Source organism: Bidens hawaiensis, unplaced genomic scaffold (assembly GCF_021521415.1).
Source record: "Bidens hawaiensis isolate Kalapana, Puna unplaced genomic scaffold, B.hawaiensis_p1.1 tig00029632_1, whole genome shotgun sequence".
Taxonomy (NCBI): Eukaryota; Viridiplantae; Streptophyta; class Magnoliopsida; order Asterales; family Asteraceae; genus Bidens; species Bidens hawaiensis.
In genome coordinates, this window is record NW_027494912.1 from 4,936 (window position 1) to 24,481 (window position 19,546).

The 19,546-nt window shown below is 37.5% G+C and overlaps 1 protein-coding gene across 1 annotated transcript; it reads right to left on the bottom strand.

Moving 5' to 3' along the window:
* Window positions 1-11,324: 11,324 nt before the first annotated feature.
* On the bottom strand, window positions 11,325-11,798 carry LOC143579201 (uncharacterized). The gene has a single exon (XM_077062581.1). It carries the CDS (start codon window positions 11,796-11,798, stop codon window positions 11,325-11,327), a length of 474 nt encoding a protein of 157 aa, XP_076918696.1.
* Window positions 11,799-19,546: the final 7,748 nt, after the last annotated feature.

Below are 19,546 nucleotides of genomic sequence, written 5' to 3' on the forward strand. Positions count from 1 at the left end.
TAACAAGTTCGCCTAGGCGAACTTGTTGAACAAGCGAAGTTATGGACAACTTCGCCTTAACATATCAGGCGAAGTTGTCGTGTATATAAATACAAGCTTACGGCTTGGTTTGTGTGGGTTGTTCAAGTTAGTTGTTTGAGTCGATCGAGTTGACGTGAGTCTGTAATAGTGATATCGTATCACGTGTTCGGTTATCAATATAACGTGTTCGTTTATCGTATCGTGTTTGTTTGATTTGCTTTCTACACTCGTAACGATCTACGCAGGGATTCCGCACCTGAGTAGACCGCGATATCTCGTGTGATCCGTCCAGGGAACCTACACTCCTCTTCCCGTGGGTCACAATTTATCACCGGATGAATTGGAGGATACCGTTGATCCGACCCTCTATTGTGCTATGATTGGTTCTTTAATTTATTTAACTGCTTCTCGACCCGACATAATGTTTGCTGTTTGTTTATGGCTAGGTACCAAGCTAGTCCCCGAGTGACTCACCTGGCAGTGGTCAAACGTATTCTGCAATATCTAAGGGGAATTCCTGACATCGGGTTATGGTACCCCAAAGATGATACTTTCGATCTTACCGCTTACTCAGACTCAGACTATGGAGGATGCAAGATCAATTTCAAGTTTACTACAGCGGGATGTCAATTCTTAGGAAGCCGGCTTGTTTCCTGGCAGTGTAAGAAGCAGACAACGGTCTCCACTTCTACCGCCGAAGCTGAGTATGTTGCAGCCTCGAGTTGTTGTTCCAGGTTTTGTGGATACAACAACATCTTCGCGACTACGGTTTGAAGTTTCTTACTACTCCCATTTTAATTGATAATTCTGCTGCTATTAGTATCCCCAAGAATCCCGTACAACTTTCTAAAATGAAACATATCGAAATTCGATATCATTTTATATGGGATTGCTATGAAAAGAAATTAATTGATCTTGAGAAAGTGCACACTGATTTTCAAAAAGCCGATCTATTTACCAAAGCCTTTGATAAAACACACTTTAACTTTCTGCTTGGTTTAAATGGATTGAAGACCCTTGCTGAGATCCTAAAATTAGGATGATTAACTTTTATTCTAGTCTGTTCTTAGTTTCAATTTTATTTTGTTTTTAGGTTTTAGGGGGTGAATCTTAGAAAATACAAAAATATTGTGCTTTTAGTTTGTATATATAAAACCCATAAACAATAGAAAACTTTGAAAAATCAAAAATATTGTGTTTTTTTCTTGTTTTATTTTAATATTTGAAAAACCAAAAACATTTTAAAATTAGAAAAAATCAAAAAGATTGTGAGTTCTGTTTGTACAGAAAATTCTGAAAAAGTCAAAAAGAATGTGAATTTTCTCGTTTTCCAAAGAAAAATCCAAAAAGACAAAAAGATTGTGTTTTTAGTTTGTAAAGAGAAAAACCAAAAAGATTTTTGCTTATGTTCGCTGAAAATTATGTCATTTGCTTCTATTTAGAAGGACATATACTTGTATAAGTTTGGTCCTGATAATTTCTCGTAAATATTCGGGTTAGCCATTTATCTGACAAATGGAAAGTACTTGGGGGGGGGGGGGGGTTTGTTAAGCTTTCTACTTTATTTTTAGCTGAAAATTTAGTCAGTTATTTAAGTCCTGTTATCTACTTGTAGATGGATAGGATAGCCATTAATTTATGAACTTAAATTAACTGGGGCGATTAAAATCATTTTGTTTTATGCTCCTCAAAATTTTGAGTTTTTGAAGCAAAAAGAGAAAATGATAGTCATTGATTATTTGACTCCAAATACAGAAAGAAATAAGCCTAAAAGGCTGACTGCTTAATCATTGGTACTTTAATAGGTCTTAAACAAGCTGTTAGAGTAAAGTAAGTGATATAAAGCTAAAGAAAAGCCAGATTGAAAGAGGTGTTAGTCTCTAGCAAAAGTCTCGGTGAGGATGGCAGAAATGTAATAACCGGTCATACTCAAGCCTTATAGCTGTTGATCTCCCAAAAATACAATAAAGCAAATAACAAGCGTTAGGATTCTGGACACTGTGAGTCTTTATGCGGCTTAATCATCTGGGTATTCATATGCATGAATATTTCACTCGCTTTCAGAGCAAACCCAAAGTCATTAAACTTGATCATTGTTGTACTTCGTACAATTCAAATTACTGACTTGATCAAAATCCGTTGTTAGTCATAAAATTGTTCCTCCTTTGCGTGCGTCTCAATATTAATAAGAAACGGACCACAGGGGATACAATGTATGTAAGGCAACAGATGGACTCGTGCAGCATACTCACTCACGGTAAAGGAAACTTGATGCATTGCTCAAAATTTCTCAACTGGTATTAAAAATTTTGAACAACACTATAATGGTTTAAGTCAAGTTGGGGTGATTTGGAAAAAATCAAATTAAGCTTGAACCGAGATTAGGGACTGATAGTTTCTGATATTCTGTGCGCTAATTGAACTATAAATCATATCACAAAATTGCTCGAAGGCTTGTTATAAGATTTAAGTGGACAACAATATCAATGACCGACATTACCTCAGTCATAATATCACTGAAATATAAAACTGTGATGGAATGGCATTTTAGTCAATATGATTCTCTGCTCAAACTCAACAAAAACACAAAAATATGTACTCCTTTTGAAAAATCATAGAAAAACACAAAAAGATTGTCTATATTTTTTTTTGTTCGGATATTTCTGTAAATACATTCTTTAATTTTTTACAAAATACCAAAAATATTTTATCTTTTTACTTTACATATTATTTAATTTTTTTAAGTTATGTTTCGAAAACGTGAAACATTTTGTAAGTCCCCCCGGGGCGTCGCTGATCGATACGAGATCCGCACGAGGTCTAGGAGTGCGGAATCCTCCTAGACTTGCTTATGGTGTTGGAAAACGAAGAACACGATTACACACAAACAAATACACGAATGGGATATACGAACCTGCAGATCCTTTAAATAATAATCAAAACCACGTTACATACCGAACAAAAACAAAAAACACGGCCGACCCGAGGTGAGCTCTACCTCGGGTCTGCCCACACGATTCTCCCTCTCTCTTACTCTCTCTAAACAATGACAGCTACACAAATACTCTCACTTTTCTGGATACTAAACCCTAAACAAGACACACATATATATAGATAAACCAACTTCGCGGGCTTAGGCTTGGGCCTGTAGGCGAAGTTGTCCTAACTTCGCCAATGGCGAAGTTGTTCTAACTTCGCCTATGGTGAAGTTGTTCTAACTTCACAACTTCGTCTCCGCTGGTCAGAATTGCATAGTGACGGTTACAAAATGCACCAACAGACTCCCCTTTGACCGTTGCTCTCAATTCTAACAAACACAAAAGATCATCTGTTACAAAACATGCACCACAGACTCCCCCTTATTTGATCATCTTCTGTTTTCTTCTTCTTGTAGGACTTGATTGCACTGTGATCTTCAAACTTGAACTTCACATATACATGCAACATCCATCCTGTCTTCAACCAGCCGTGTCTGAAACTGTCTTGTAGCTTCACAAATCTACCAATCACCCGGCGTCTTCCATATCAGATCTCCCCTTCAGTGTAAGCTCCTCCGAACTATATCGATCGAGATCTTTGACCTGCATCCCCGTGCCTAATCGATCATCTCAACCAACACATGAAGTTGTTCCTAACTTCACCAACACGTGAATTTGTGCTCCCTCCACAACTATTCGGAATTGCATAGTAAGATAAGGTTCAATCTTCAACTACTCAACATCAAGTGATCAGTTTCATCACAAAACCACCTTGACAGAATCTAACACACATGACCATTAATAAATCCGAAGCATCTTCAATCACCAGGGATAACGATCAAGAACATAAACAATTTAATTCCCGATTAAATCCAACTTTTTCCAAAATTTTCACCTTAATAAATAAGCATCTCGGATGCTCGTATCCCACGTTTTATTTATTCAATTAACTTTTGTAATTAATGATTTATTCCAATCGACTAAACGCGTAAATATATTAATTACACACGACATATAAATTTAATTACACCATCTAAAAATAAATATATATATATATATATATGTTAATTGTATTATTTCTTCATACTACTTATACTTGTTCTAAACTCTATTAAGTAAAAATGGCTGATCAATTGAATCAAGATCCACCGGTTGCTGATCAAGGGCAACAAGAACAACCACCACAAGAACAACCACCTAAAGCACAGCAGGAAGAAGTTATTTTATTACCTTATGACACAAAACACAACATCTGCGCTTATGTTGAACAAGATATTGCTGATGTTGCTGTGTTCGGAGACATGTTAGCATTCTTAAGACGCTCAGTGATACATTACGCAATCACTGCTCGACCGAAAGTTTATCTGAGTATTATTAGGCAGTTTTAGGATACTGTTGAGGTTGTTGAGGTGGAGAATCACATTCGAGCCACGATTAATCAAACTGTTATTACAATTGATGTGGAAGTGGTTCGCCGTGTACTTCGTTTTAATGACAATGATGACAACCCAAGTGAATTTGACAAGTAGTTGATCAAGGGCTTGTTTACTCGTCTAAGTTACGGTGGTGGTATTGATGAATCTATGTTGAACAAGAATGGGTTATGTCCACCATACAAGCATCTTCTCCATGTCTTGATTCATTGTATGAGTGGTCGTCGTGGTGGATTTGACCAATGCATAAGCAGTATAAAATCAGCTTTTGTTGCACTTATTCTCAACAAGCCATTTAACTACTCCGAGCTTGTTTATGATCATCTGAAAGAACAAGTTCAGCAAACACTTCAAAAGAAGAAATTTTTAATGTATCCTCGATTTCTACAACTGATCATTCAAGATTTAATCCCCAATTTGGTTATTGATCAAACTCTGGTGAATGATGTGCTTTCTATGGAACACATGAAGGCTGAAACAGAGCATCGAATGTTGGTCTATAGAAAGGAGAAGCCAAGGATAAACGGATGATTGGTCATATCATTAATCCGAATTACGTATGTCCTCCTAATGAACGCTGGATCCACGACGAATCGGATTCCGAGCGTGAGGGGGGAGAAGGTGGGATCGATGATGTTGATAATAATGATGGAGATGGTGGGAATGGTGGAGCTGGTGATGCTGCTTTTCAAGAACAACAAGATGCAGTAAATGCTGCGTTAGCTGCCACCATTGCAGCTCAACAAGAAAGAAAGAGAAAAGGGAAAGATGTGGCAACTGGAGAGCAATCAAAGAAAAGATGTGTGTCAGCTGGGGCTGGGGTAATTATTGGTGTGCCACCACCTCGTTAATCAATGCCTCAACGCTCGGTATTGCCGCCTACTACTAGCACTCCGATGCTCACATTGACGACGACGTTGGTGTCTCATGAAAGACTTGGTTTAATTCCACAAATGGCTTTATCTGAAATACCAAGGCCTCCTGCTACATTGTCTACTGTCCCTCCAACACCATCCATGAGGCCTCCTCCTCCTCCTCCTCCGAGTGATGTCTCTTTTCTAAGAATTACTCGGCCTCAGGGACTAATCCAACCAGTTCATCCCTCATTGTACAACTTGCCACCGAACCGTCAGACAGAGATGCTATTAAATCTTCTTCATTTATATGAAAACCAAATGGCTGCTGACCGTCAGAATCAAGAACGTCTTATGGAGAATCAAAGACGGATGATGAGTTATATCTCATTTTGTCAAAAGGAGATTAAAGCGCTACGTGCGATTGTTGAGTCTCAGGGGGTGAAAATGAAGGAACAAGAGGATCTAATCTTGCAGTTGACTTGCAAAGAGGATGCCTTAAAGAAAATCAAGAACAATGATAAAGATCCTGACGAATCTGGTGCAGGAGGTGAGCCTAAACAAGCGCACGGCTCATCTTCCGGTACTGGAACAAGTGGCGGTGATTTGGATAAACAGGTTGTTGTGTATAAGGATTCAACGGCTGTTAAGCCAATTGAAATGATTGAAGCCAACACTGTGATATTTATGGATGGATCGGGGGTGGTTAGAAGTGTGGTGAACAGGGATGAGATAGAGGTTGGTGAGTTTGTTGATAGGTCTCTGACACGAGAGCAGATTTCCATACTGCTTGGGTTGAATGATGAACAGTTAACTGTGTTAGAGACTGAGCCTGACGTTGAGGTAGTGAATGAGGAAGGTATATCAGAGGATCTGTCTATTCAAATGAATACGGACTTTATTTATGAAGATGAGGATGTTGAGATGGAAGACGTCATTGCTGAGGAGTATCCGGACTAGTTTCAACACACAAACGTTGATCAAGGTGCTCCAGTATTCGATGAGAAAACGTTCAAAGTTGCTGAAGATGATCTGGTGAAGGCTTCTAAGGGTAAACAGGTAGCTGATGCCGTATGCAAATCACTTGAAGTCATAACTGATACCGATATTGCTAAGTGGTTCAGCTATAAAAAGGTGAGTAAGATTATCAAGGCATATCGGTATGTTGATCAAGAGCGAAAAGACATAGCTGCAACTTGGGTCAATGCAAACCAAGTGACCTCCTTCAAGTCTGTATCCAAGGTACATGGTGATATCGTTTCATGGCTTTATGATTCCAAGCTTAAGGTATGTATAATTAAATGGGAAAAGGGGATCCAGTACTACGAAACGATAATGGATGTTCTTACATTACCGCGTTGGGATGTTCGTACCCTCGCGAGACGTCTATTTATCAATCGTGCGGGTTACCGGACAACTGAGTGGTTTTATCAACACTTACTGTTTGAGGTCAATCATGGCTTCAAGTTCTTCAAGCCCCAGGTCCCGAGACGTAAACGTATTGATGAGATTGATCCAATGAATGGCTGGAGGAAACTTGTTTTTAAGGTAAAGCTGCCAAAGACGATGAAGCGGGTACCTGTGAAGACGATGCCCCAACACATGCATCTCTCGTTTGACCGCTGGTACTACAACAATCGTACTGGCGAGGCCGTCATTGTGCTTGGGAAAGGACTCAAGACTGAGCTTATCAAGATAATCGACCCAATGTGGTTGGTTAATTTATCTGAAACAAACAATGACGTGCTACACAAGAACCCGATTCTGATCGAGCACAATGAAGACTACGACCTGGCTAATCAATTCCAGCGCGTTGTGCTTGTTTGTCATGAAAATGGAATTCATAGTTGCAGAGACTAGCAGTCCAAGCATTTCAAGTGAAGACAAAGACAAAGAACTCAAGACGAGGGGGTTTCTATTAGTGCACAGTTTTGCGTCTTGAGTCTTTGTAATTATCAGTAATGTATTTGTCGTTTCTGTTTAATGCAATAAACAAGTATTTAGTTAGCCCGCTATGTATGTATCTAGTTTGCTAAGGATGTTTAGCGAACTAGATCTTAAGTTAAGTCACCTCTGATTCGTTAAGGATGTTTAACGAATCAGGGGGTGATTCGTTAATCTATTTCGTTTATAATGTATGTAACGAAGCGGACGCTAGTTCATTAGGGGATGTCAACGAACTAGGTCCGTCTTCTATTTATACGTGAACACTGTTCACGCTTAATTTAAGTTTTGAGAGTTAATTAATGATACATTGTCCAAATCGCTCTCGACCTTCATCTTAATCTTATTCATATACAACTACTAATATACTGATAATAGATATACATATACAACACATAATCAAACGTAATTATGAGCTAGATCTAAGTTAAGGATTAATCAAATTCACACAGATCCGAGATCTGTTATAGTTATAGGATTGATCCACCGGGTTCCAACACACTTTAACCACTTTTTAACTTTCTCTTTCCTCCCATCATTTCAACTTTCTATTTCCTACTTTTTCTCTTACATAATCTCTTTCTCTAACCACTTTTCAACTTTCTCTTTCCTTTACCCACTTTTCAGCTTTCTTTTTTTTCTCCCATCATTTCAACTTCTTTCCTCACAAGTTTCCGATTAGCTTTTAACAAAAATATGCGTTTTTCCGGCACTCTTTGGAAATTCGTCACACCACAAGCCGATCTCTTAGCGGGTTTTGGACTGGAAGTAATATAAAACATATGTTAACTGTATAAAGAAAACATATGTTACTTGTAACAATATTAAGTCACAAGAATAAGAAAAATGTATAAAGAAAACATATGTTAATTGTATAAAGAAAACATATGTTACTTTTTTAAAACATATGTTCAAAAAACATATGTTACTTTTTTAAAACATATGTTTTTTTACATATGTTAATTGTATAAAGAAAACATATGTTACTTCTTTAAAACATATGTTACTTATAACAATATATGTTAATTGTTTTCGTTATAAAATGATTCTTCAACTAAAACAAAAGCTAACAAAAAAAGTCCTAATCGTAACAACATTAAGTTACAGGTAATAAAATTGTATATAAAAACTAGTAATGAAAACATTTAGTCCCAATCTTAAATAATTAAAAGAAAAAACACAATATCAATCAATAACAATTTAAATTTAAAAAAAGAAACAAGCCAAAACAAACCAAAATTAAAAAAATAAATACCCTATAAAATATAAAATATAGAACTTCAATTTAGGATCACAAATACCCTATACCTACAAAACAAAGAACTAAAGTGAAGCGTCGTGTGAAAACTCAATGAAACAAACTCCTGGTGAATTTAAAATCACTAGACAAAATTATCTTTTTAAAAATAATAATAAAATGAATTACATATTTTGACAATATTTGACAAACCTTGATGTTCAGCCATACCATATTAGGTAGTTTGTAAAAGCATGCATCTCATAGCCATTATCTTTCAGTGTACTTAGAAGTTCTTTCATGTCTTCTAGATACTCGTATCCTTGATAAATATAACTTTTAAGGCCTGAAAGGTGCCATCATCACTGGATGCATTCCACCATCACGGTGCCACCGTCACCAGATGAAACAATATCAGATCAAAAAAAAAGGATGAAACAACATCAGATCTGGAAAAAAAATGTAGGTGAGGGATTAAAAAGTCATAGATTAAAGAATAAGATTCAAAATAAGATCAGATCTGAAAAAAAAATAATGAGGGAGCAACAAGTCTATGGTTACCGGAAACAACGGTGATGTTGAAACAAGATCAGATCTCTGCCCATCATCTTTAACTCGAACCGCCAACCAATGATTCCTCAAACCGACCTTCATTTTAGTTTTGTATCATACACACACACACAGAGAGAGAGAGAGAGAGAGAGAGAGAGAGAGAGAGAGAGAAACTATGTATTTTAAAGATAAGGAGGAATGCTTAGAAGATGTAATTTATTGTACAGGAAGAAAGAGAGAGATAAACTATGGAAAAAACCAACATTCCCCTTTATTATTATTGAATTAAAATAAGCAAAGTGGATATGTGGCCTAATTTTAACCACTCATTTTGAGTTTTCAGGGTTTTCACAACTGGAGTGGATTTTTATTCTAGATGTTCCCTATATATATATATATATATATATATATATATATATATATATATATATGAACTGTATTTATTTTTATAGATAAAAGTTGAATACCCTATTATCCTTTTATGTTATACTCATGTGTTCTTGACCCGTACTCCATTAATTTTGCAAATTTCGTGTGAAGCATGGTTGTAAAACTAACGCCAAAACCGATTAATCGCTAGTCGATACCCCCATCACTAGTAGCATCAATCATACCTAGTAAATCCCACACATAGCAAAAACTATTAGTAGGGTTTGGGGAGGGTGGGATGTAAGCAAACCTTACCTCTATCCCAAGGGAATAGAGAGGCTGTTTCCAAGGGACCCCTGGCTAAAAAAACAAGCAATATAATAGTAGAATGGTAGGTAAAATATAAATATAGAATATTGGAAAAGTGTAATATTTAGTATTGATGGAAAAAAGGTTGATAAGTAGACAAAATATTTATAGTAAATAGCACGATTAGTAGTAAAAATAATTTTAAGTAGTAACAAAAACAAATTATACCAAGTAGGTAAGGTTATGAGACTATGACATATTCTAAAACCAAAACTATATCATCTCCCCAGAAGTCCTTAATCCTAATCCTACGTCTCCAAGAAGTCCTATCATCAATCATCCTCATAGAGATGCAGGTTTATCAAATCATGTCTAATCGTCTCATCCCAGGTCAATTCGGGTCTACCTCTACCCATACTACCCTCTATAGTAATGTTTTTTACCGATCTAACGGGATCTGTCATTTGTCTTCTGTTCACGTATCCAAACCACCTCAAAATCCCCTCCCTTATCTTATCTGATATATTGGCTACCCCTAATATTTCCCGAAAAACATTGTTTCTTATTCGATCAGATCTTGTATTCCCACACATCCACCTCAGCATTCTCATCTCTGTTACCTCTAACTTATGTGTGTGTGCCTTTTTAATGGCCCAACAATCTGTTATAGACAACATCGCCGGTCGAATGGCAACCCTATAAAATATCCCCTTTAATTTAGTTGGGAACCACCTGTCGCACAAAACTCATGTAGATGCTCTCCATATACACCAACCTACCTGGATGCGATGAGTCACGTCACTATCTATTCCTCCATCACTCTGAACAAACGACCCTAAATACTTATAACTTTTTTGTCTGCGGAACCACTTGGCCTTCGATGGTGATTTGGATATCCTCATTGCCATTTACCCCACTAAAGTCACAGTGGAGATACTCGGTCTTGGAACGACTAATTCTTAGGCCTTTCCTTTCTAAAGCCACTCGCCATTCCTCTAGCCTCCTGTTTAGATCTTGTTTACTCTCAGCAACTAGCAAAATATCGTCTGCGAAGATCATGCACCGGGGGATTATCTCTTGGATTGACTTTGACAGCTCGTCTAGGACTACTGCAAAAAGAAAGGGGCTCAATGTTGAACCTTGATGAAGGCCTATCTCCACCGGGAAATAGGCAGTATCCCCCATAGGCGAATGGACAACTGTTTCAGTCCAATCATACATATCCTGAACTATGTCTACATATTTCCCGAGTACACCTCTACACTCGAGGCAAACCCAAAGCAGTTAACGTGGCACGCTATCATACGCCTTTTCTAGGTCAATGAACACCATATGCAGATCTCGTTTTTTCTCTCTATACTTTTCCATCAATCTTCTTAGTATATGTATGGCCTCTTTAGTAGATACCCCATGCATGAATCCAAACTGGTTTACAGTAACCTGAGTCTCCCGCATAATTCTAGCCCCAATAACTTTTTCCCATAGTTTCATAGTATGACTTAGCAATTTAATTCCTCTGGAGTTTCCACAACATTGAGCATCTCCTTTGTTCTTATAGATGCGGACTACGACACTTCTCCTCCATTGATTTGGCATCTTACCAGTTTTGAAGATAATATTGAACAAATTAGTTAAACATAAGACTCCTTCCTCTCCCAAACATCTCCACGCTTCTATGGGTATGTTGTCTGGGCCAACCGCCTTTGCCCTTCCCATCTATTGGTGTGATGCGTCGACAATAGCAAATATTCCATTGTTGTATTTGTGTAGTTGTGTTCTCGTTTTCTCCATGGTAGGCCCTCCCATTGTTGAAAAGACCGTGGAAGTAGGTTTGCCATTTCAACTTTATATCCTGTTCTTTAACTAACACTCGTCCATCCTCCCCCTTTATGAACTTCACAGCCTCTAAATCTTGTCTCTTACGCTCTCTAGCTTTAGCAATTTTGAACATATGATGCTCCCCCTCGTTTGTTTCTAGTCTTTCATACATCCTTTTATAGGATGTGCTCTTTGCTTCTAACACCACCTTTTTTTCTTCTTTCTTTGCCTTTTTATAAGCATCCCTCAATCCCACTTGCTTCGCTTCGTCTATGCACCTCATAAGCTCTCTAAAACTTTCTTGTTTATCCTTTATCTTGTCTTGCACATCCTTATTCCACCACCATGACTCCTTCTATCCGCATAACATTCCCTTTGTGACCTCGAGAGTGTCACACACCGACCAAAGGCGGCGGAACATGCCGGGGTGCAACAGATTGCTCACAAACACAATGACACTAATAAAGTGACAATAATTACTCAACTCATTTATTTCATTCAATAACTCAAATACAACTTGTTTAAATATCAAATACAAACAATTATAACAACACTAAATTCATTAAAATATACTAAAGATATAATCTAAGTGATGGGTCATCAATCTTCATAAGCAACCAAAAAGTAATCCTATAGCTTGCATGAAAATAGTTTTGATCAACACAAATGTTGATGAGCAATACACTAGTTTTTGTTGTTTATATATAATGAGGAAAAATCACAAATCATATGTGTAATAGAATAAATCAACAACCATTGTAAATGTAAAGTAAATTTCTCACCCCGACCAAAGGCGGCGGAACATGCCGGGGTGCAACGGATTGCCCAAGAACACAAGCCACTATTAAAGTGACAATATTTAATCAACTCATTATAAATTCATAAAATCATAAAGAGTCACATAACATGTTCATACAATAACCGAATTTAATCATAGAAAATAATATGTTGTTAGTTTTGCTAATATCCTAATAGTCTTGATTACGTTTTTCTTCAAGTCCTCGAGTCAACCTAAAGTCAAACCAATAACATTGCATAAAATATAATTTTTCAACAAAAAGGTTGGTGAGAAATTTCATAGTTTTGAATAATAAGTATAAAATAGGAAATTCCACAACTTGTATACAAAACAATAAATAATAGCAACAATTTAGATAAGGAAATCGTTAATAATAATACATTAATGACACCTTTCTATAAGGAGATGCCAAATATACTCGGATTTATGAATATACTAACCAAAAGCGGTAAACACATTAGCAATTAAGCATGAAAGCATATAACATCAAATCGAGCATTTATTTCATTAAGGTATTCAATAAACTTTGTGGTTTAAGACTCAAGTAAAAAACATTTAGTTTGAATAGTTATGCAATATCACCCCTAAAATGAAAGATGGAAAAACGGGGGATGAAAATACTCACGTTCAAGTAATAAACTTGATTAGTAAAATGATGAGTAACCGGAAGGATGAGCTTTAACGAGCAAAGCCCAGATGAAAGGAAGTCTTGCATTAGAAAGGTTGTCTAGGAAGTCTTTAAATAAAATAAATGATAAGAAATGCAAACAATTTAAAGTTAAAGGTTTAATATGTAAATATTCCAATAATAGTCCTTTAAAAATATAAGTTGCTCGAAATCGGGTTAAAGTATCTAGCCCTTAATATTACTTAACATATCTTAAGTAATAAGGTGGGTAAGAATGCAAGAATGCAAGTCCCTTTATAATATAGATACTAAAACGGGTTTTTAACGAGACTTCGGGTTGTTGGTTCGGGTCTTGATAATTGGTCAAACCCAAAGTCAACTTTCCAATATAATGAATGTTATGAGATAACTCAATAAAATTTGAGAAGACTTAACCAAATATGTAGTTCTATTGTTTTAGAACTAACAACGTCCGTTAAGTGAGTGTTCGGTTTCGTCGGTCCAAACTTTGTTATAAGATCAAGTAGGATTCAACATTCCAAGTACTTTAAGAAAATAATTAAAATCAGTTTATAAATATATTTTTAAAGAAATATACAAGTCTTGATATCTAGAAACACACTTGTGTGTCTTAAGCGAGTGACATCGGTTTAGTTCGGTTTTTATTTTGGAATAAGACTAGGAATGGTTACCGCATGCCCAAACATCAAAGAACTTATATAATAATTTATAAATGATGATACTCAAGTTTTTACATTCAAAAAGTCAACAATAAAGTTTTTAAACAAAAGTTCGGTTTTCGGTTCGGATCTTGTTTCGGGTTAAGACCGAGGTTAGATTCTACAAACCCATAACTTTGGAACTCATAAAAATGATTTCAGAAACTTAAATCTAACATAAAGCATGTTTATGTTAAAACCGATTCCATACCCTGGGAGGCTGAAGCAGGAACGATTGGAAGCTCAGTACGGGAAGTTTTTAGAAATTTTCAAACAACTCCATATCAACATCCCTTTCATCGAAGCCATCGCTCAAATGTCGAAATATGCCAAGTTTCTCAAAGAAGTGCTGACCAACAAAAGGAAGATAGAGGAGCTCTCACATGTCACCCTAAGAGAAGAATGTTCAGCAGTCCTCCAAATTAAGCTACCTACAAAAATGACCGATCCAGGGAGCTTTACTATCCCTTGTCTTATAGGAAATTAATCTGTTAGCAATGCCTTAGCTGACCTAGGAGCTAGTATTAATTTAATGACTTATGCGGTTTTTGCAAAACTAGGGATAGGAGAACCAAACCCACCCGCATGAGCATTCAGTTAGCTGACCGATTCGTTAAATATCCTCGGGGCATTGTTGAAAACATGCTTGTTAAAATTGACAAGTTTGTTTTCCTAGTAGATTTTGTAATTCTAGACATGGAGGAAGACAAAAGTGTACCTCTGATTTTAGGAAGACCCTTTTTAGCCACTGCAAAGGCTATTATTGATGTTTGCACCGACAAACTCACACTCAGGGTAAATGATGAGGCAATCACTTTTGACATAGGAAAATCTATGCAATATCCGCAGCATCACGATGACACATTATATTTTGTCGACATCATAGATTTTATCGTGAGTCGCTATATGCGAGATTCCTACTTCTTTGACCCACTAGAAACACAAGTTCTAACAAAAACCATCACCAAAACTGTCTTAGAAAACGATAATCTCAATAACGACTATCACGAAGTTTCAGAAGTAGTATATGAGATCACTGAATGCAATGATAAATCAAAACTATCAATCAAAGAACCACCAGCCTTAGAGTTAAAAGAACTACCAAACCATCTCGAATACGCCTTTCTAGAAAAAGACTCTCAACTCCCAATAATTATTTCATCTCACCTTTCTAAACCAGAGAAAGACAAACTTATTAAGGTTCTCAAAAACCATAAGAAGGCCATCGCATGGAATATCATGGATATCAAGGGCATCAGTCCCTCCTTTTGTACTCACAAAATTCTCATGGAAGAAGAATACAAGCCCTTGGTCAATCCCAACATGCAAGATGTGGTGAAGAAAGAAGTAATCAAACTTCTGGATGCCGGACTAATCTACCCAATCTCGGATTCACCTTGGGTTAGTCCAGTACAAGTGGTACCCAAGAAAGGAGGAATGACAATCATAATTAATGAAAAGGACGATCTAATACCAATGAGAACCATCACAGGCTGGCGAGTTGCATTGACTACCGGAAACTTAATGACGCCACAAGAAAATATCATTTTCCACTTCCTTTCATCGATCAAATGCTTGAGAGATTATCTGAAAAAATGTTCTACTGTTTCTTGACGGATTTTCCAGATATTTCCAAATTCCCATTGCTCCTGAAGATCAGGAGAAAACTACTTTTACATGCCCATACGGAACCTTCGCCTACCGAAGAATGCCATTTGGACTATTTAATGCTCTAGCCACCTTCCAACGTTGCATGGTGGCTATCTTCCACGAAATGATCGAACACTCTATGGAAGTATTCATTGATGACTTCTCAGTAACTGGAGACTCCTTCGATCATTGTCTGAAAAACCTAGACAAAATGTTGACTAGGTGTGAAGAAGTAAACTTAGTACTCAACTGGTAAAAATGCCATTTTATGGTCAAAGAAGGCATCGTTCTAGGTCACAAGATATCCCAAGCAGGACTAGAATTTGATAGGGCCAAAATAGAAACCATATCCAAACTTCCACCACCAACTTCAGTCAGAGCCATTTGAAGTTTCCTAGGTCACGCAGGCTTCTACCGCTGCTTCATAAAAGAGTTCTCCAAAATTGCTAGACCTGTGACCAAACTTCTGGAGAAAGACGCACCATTCGTCTTCTATGAAGAATGTGTTGAATCATTCAACATATTGAAAGACAAACTTATCAACGCACCAATTATGACTACACCCGATTGGACCCTTCCATTCGAAATCATGTGCAATGCATGTGACTTTGCAGTTGGAGCCGTACTCGGACAACGCAAAGAAAAACATTTTCACCCAACTTACTATGCCCGCAAAACTCTTAATGATGCACAAGAGAATTACAATACAACAGAAAAGGAGTTACTAGCAGTAGTTTTTGCCTTTGAAAAATTTAGATCCTGCCTAGTTCTTTCAGAAACCATAGTTTGCACCGATCATGTCGCCATATGATACCTCTTCAACAAGCATGATGCAAAACCCAGACTTATCCGATGGATCCTACTACTCGAAGAATTTGACATCGAAGTAAAAGACAAGAAAGGAGCAGAGAATGTAGTCGCAGACCATCTCTCACCCTTAGAATGCCCAACTTCAGAAGAACATCACAAGGAAATTATCAACGATGATTTTCCACATGAAGTTCTCATGCATATCCAAGCACTTACACAGGAAATGGATGAAAGTCCTTAGTTTTCCGACTTCGCAAACTATCTGGCTTGTAGAATCCTAATAAAAGGGCTAACTCATCAACAACGAAAGAAATTCTTCTCTAACCTTAAGTTCTATTTCTTGGCGGACCCTTACTTATTTTGGATAGGTGCGGATCAGGTTATTCGCAGATGTGTAGCAGGAAAAGAAACCTTAGATATCATCAAACAGTGCCATGAAGGACCAACTGGTGGACACCATGGTACAGCCACTACGGTCAGAAAGGTGTTTGATGCAGGTTTTTTCTGGCCCACCATATACAAAGACACACATGCTTTGATCCAAGCATGCGATGCTTGTCAAAGAGCCGGAAACATCTCAGCCAAGAATGAGATGGCTCAAAAGGGCATTCAAATCTGTGAAGTCTTTGATATATGGGGAACAAATTTTATGGGCCCATTTCCTAACTCATTTGGAAACAAGTACATCCTTGCAGCAGTAGACTACGTATCTAAATGGGTAGAAGCTCAAGCTCTTCCCACTAATGATGCTCGACTTGTAGTAAGATTTCTGAAAAAGTTATTTTCATGATTCGGTACTCCGAAAGCCCTAATCAGCGACAGAGGTACTCATTTCTGTAACGCTTTGATGAACAAGGTCTTAACACGATATGGAGTTCACCATAGATTGGTAACACCATATCACCCTCAGACCAGTGGGCAAGTAGAAATCTCAAATTGAGGAATTAACATGATTCAAGAAAGAACTTTAGGAATGAATCGAAAGAATTGGGCAGAAAAGTTAGATGACGCGTTGTGGACCCTCAGGAAGGCCTACAAAACCCCCATAGGGACAACACCTTTCAAACTCGTTTATGGGAAATCATGTCATCTACCAGTAGAACTAAAACACAAAGCCTACTGGGCTCTCAGAGCAGTAAACTTCGATTTAATGTCTGCCAGCGTAAACCGGGAAGATCAAATTCACGAACTCGAAGAACTAAGAACATTGGCCTATGAAAATTCCTGGTCTTACAAAGAAAAGACTAAACATCTGCATGACGCCCATTTAAAAGGAAACAGGAAATTCCAAGTAGGCGATCGTGTACTGTTATACAACACACGTTTACGTCTTTTCCCAGGATAATTGAAATCACGATGGACAGGCCCATACATAGTTGAATCAGTCTTTGACTATGGGACAGTCGAGATTTCAAATTCAAATGGCAAAAGATTAAAGTAAATGGACATCGATTAAAACCCTATATCGATGGACCATTTGAAGAAGTCTCGGAGGTAGTAACCCTCCAACTCCCTAAATAGAAAATTAAGGAAACAAGGTCTGGCCAAGACCTTCACAAACTAGGCCTTGTATGAATTTATTCAAAAAAAAGCACGGGGGCGTGCTTAAGGAAACACGATGTCGTGCCAAAAATTGCGGACCGGAATCTTCACTAAAAAATCTCAGTCAGACTGGTTTGTAACAGAATTGTCAAAGTTAAAACACGGGTCGTGCTTCCAAAAGCATGGGGTCGTGCTCAGGAATCTGGTTGGCTATAAAAGGCACCTTTTGCCAATGCATTCCTTGCACCAACCAAAACCAAAGCAACCCTCTCTAAAAACTCAACATGCCTACTGAAATGAGCGAAGCAATTCCCGTTCCTCGGCAACCGAGAAATAATACTCGCCATGTTTCCAAAACAGACATTCTCTTGAAATTTCAAGAACTCGTCAAGGAACTCACCGAAATTAATCTCTTAGCATAAATGCGTCTTGTTCAACTCACCGAATCGATGGAAAACATGAGGATGGAACTTCGAGACATTAACGAACAACTACAGTTTCAAGTTCTCGGTTTCACATACTTTCCACCACCAGGGCCATTCGGCGGAGGAGAACCTTTCGGAGAAATTTAGGAACTTTAATTTTCTATTTTCATGTGTGAACAAGTGCATTACGCACATTGTGCCAGGAATTTCGGGCTTAACCCGAACATTTTCTTATTTTTAGGAAAACCGGGCTTATCCCGTATTTGTTTTAGGACCTTTAATTTTAATGAAAAGTAACTTTTAGGATGACCAAACTCTTAAAATAGCAAGCTAAACATCATTCTAAAAATTCCGGCTCTCGCGTTTTGCTGAAAAACTAAGAGAAAACCTCAGTGGCTAAAAGCGCAGGTCGTGCTTCAAGAAGCATGGGACCGTGGTTACCCTAGAATCTTCAGCATGATACGCGCTGACTCCGTATAATTCTATGAATCAGAAAAATTTATTCCCCTAGCAGCACGGGGTCGTGCTTTATAAAGCACGGGGTCGTGTTCGACTTTCCAGTCTCTATATAATGCATGCAAAAACTCACTATTTCATTCACATCAAACACAAAATTTACTGAAATGGAAAGCAAGAAGTTTAATGAAGGCCAGTGAGGAAAGGCAAGCAACATGAATTTTCCTTAGATCTTGAGGAGGAGGTCATGAGTCTACAATGCAGTATACGAGACCAAGTCGAGAGCAACATCCAAACTGAAGCTTGCATAATAGAACTAGTCAATAAAGTCGAACTGCTTCGGTTTGAAAACTTCCATGTTGTGGACGGCCACCACAAGGATGTGGCTTCCAAACTCAACATCCTCAACCGGGAAATCGCCAAGCTAGACAAAAAGCTTTTCGAGATTTTGGAAGCCAAGCGAGCTCCACCACACATTCAAGACCTGTTCGGGAATGGTGGTCGTTAAAGTTCCGACTTTGTTTCATGTGGAAGTTGCTCCCGCTAGTGTTATGTGTTAAGATCTAGGATTGTTGTTGAACTTTTCATTTTACTATGTTTTAATTATGTCTTTATGTTTTATGTTTTAATCAAATTTAAGACTTTTAATTGCTATCTTAATCTAACCCACAAATAAAATCAGTTAAAAATGAGCCAGCTCGACAAATAAGCAAAATAAAATATAAAATTTGTCTGCATTATGCAGCACGGTACCGTGCTTCCAAAAGCACGGCGCCGTGTTTTTTGTTCCAGGGCAGTTACGAGTTTTTAACTAATAAAATAACTTTTCTAAACCATTAACCCTAAAACCAACTTTGTTTCTGAATAACAAAACGCCGACCAACCCCCTATTTCACTAATTTCTTCATCAAATCTTCAAATTCAAACGAAAGGTATGTTAATTTAACGATTATATTGTTCATATTCATCTTTCTAGGTTTAGTTTAACCCTAAAATCTCTCA

Bases quoted from the DNA above. Each gene is read 5' to 3' on its own strand.
- LOC143579201 (XM_077062581.1), bottom strand. From the start codon at position 11,798: ATGAGGTGCATAGACGAAGCGAAGCAAGTGGGATTGAGGGATGCTTAT.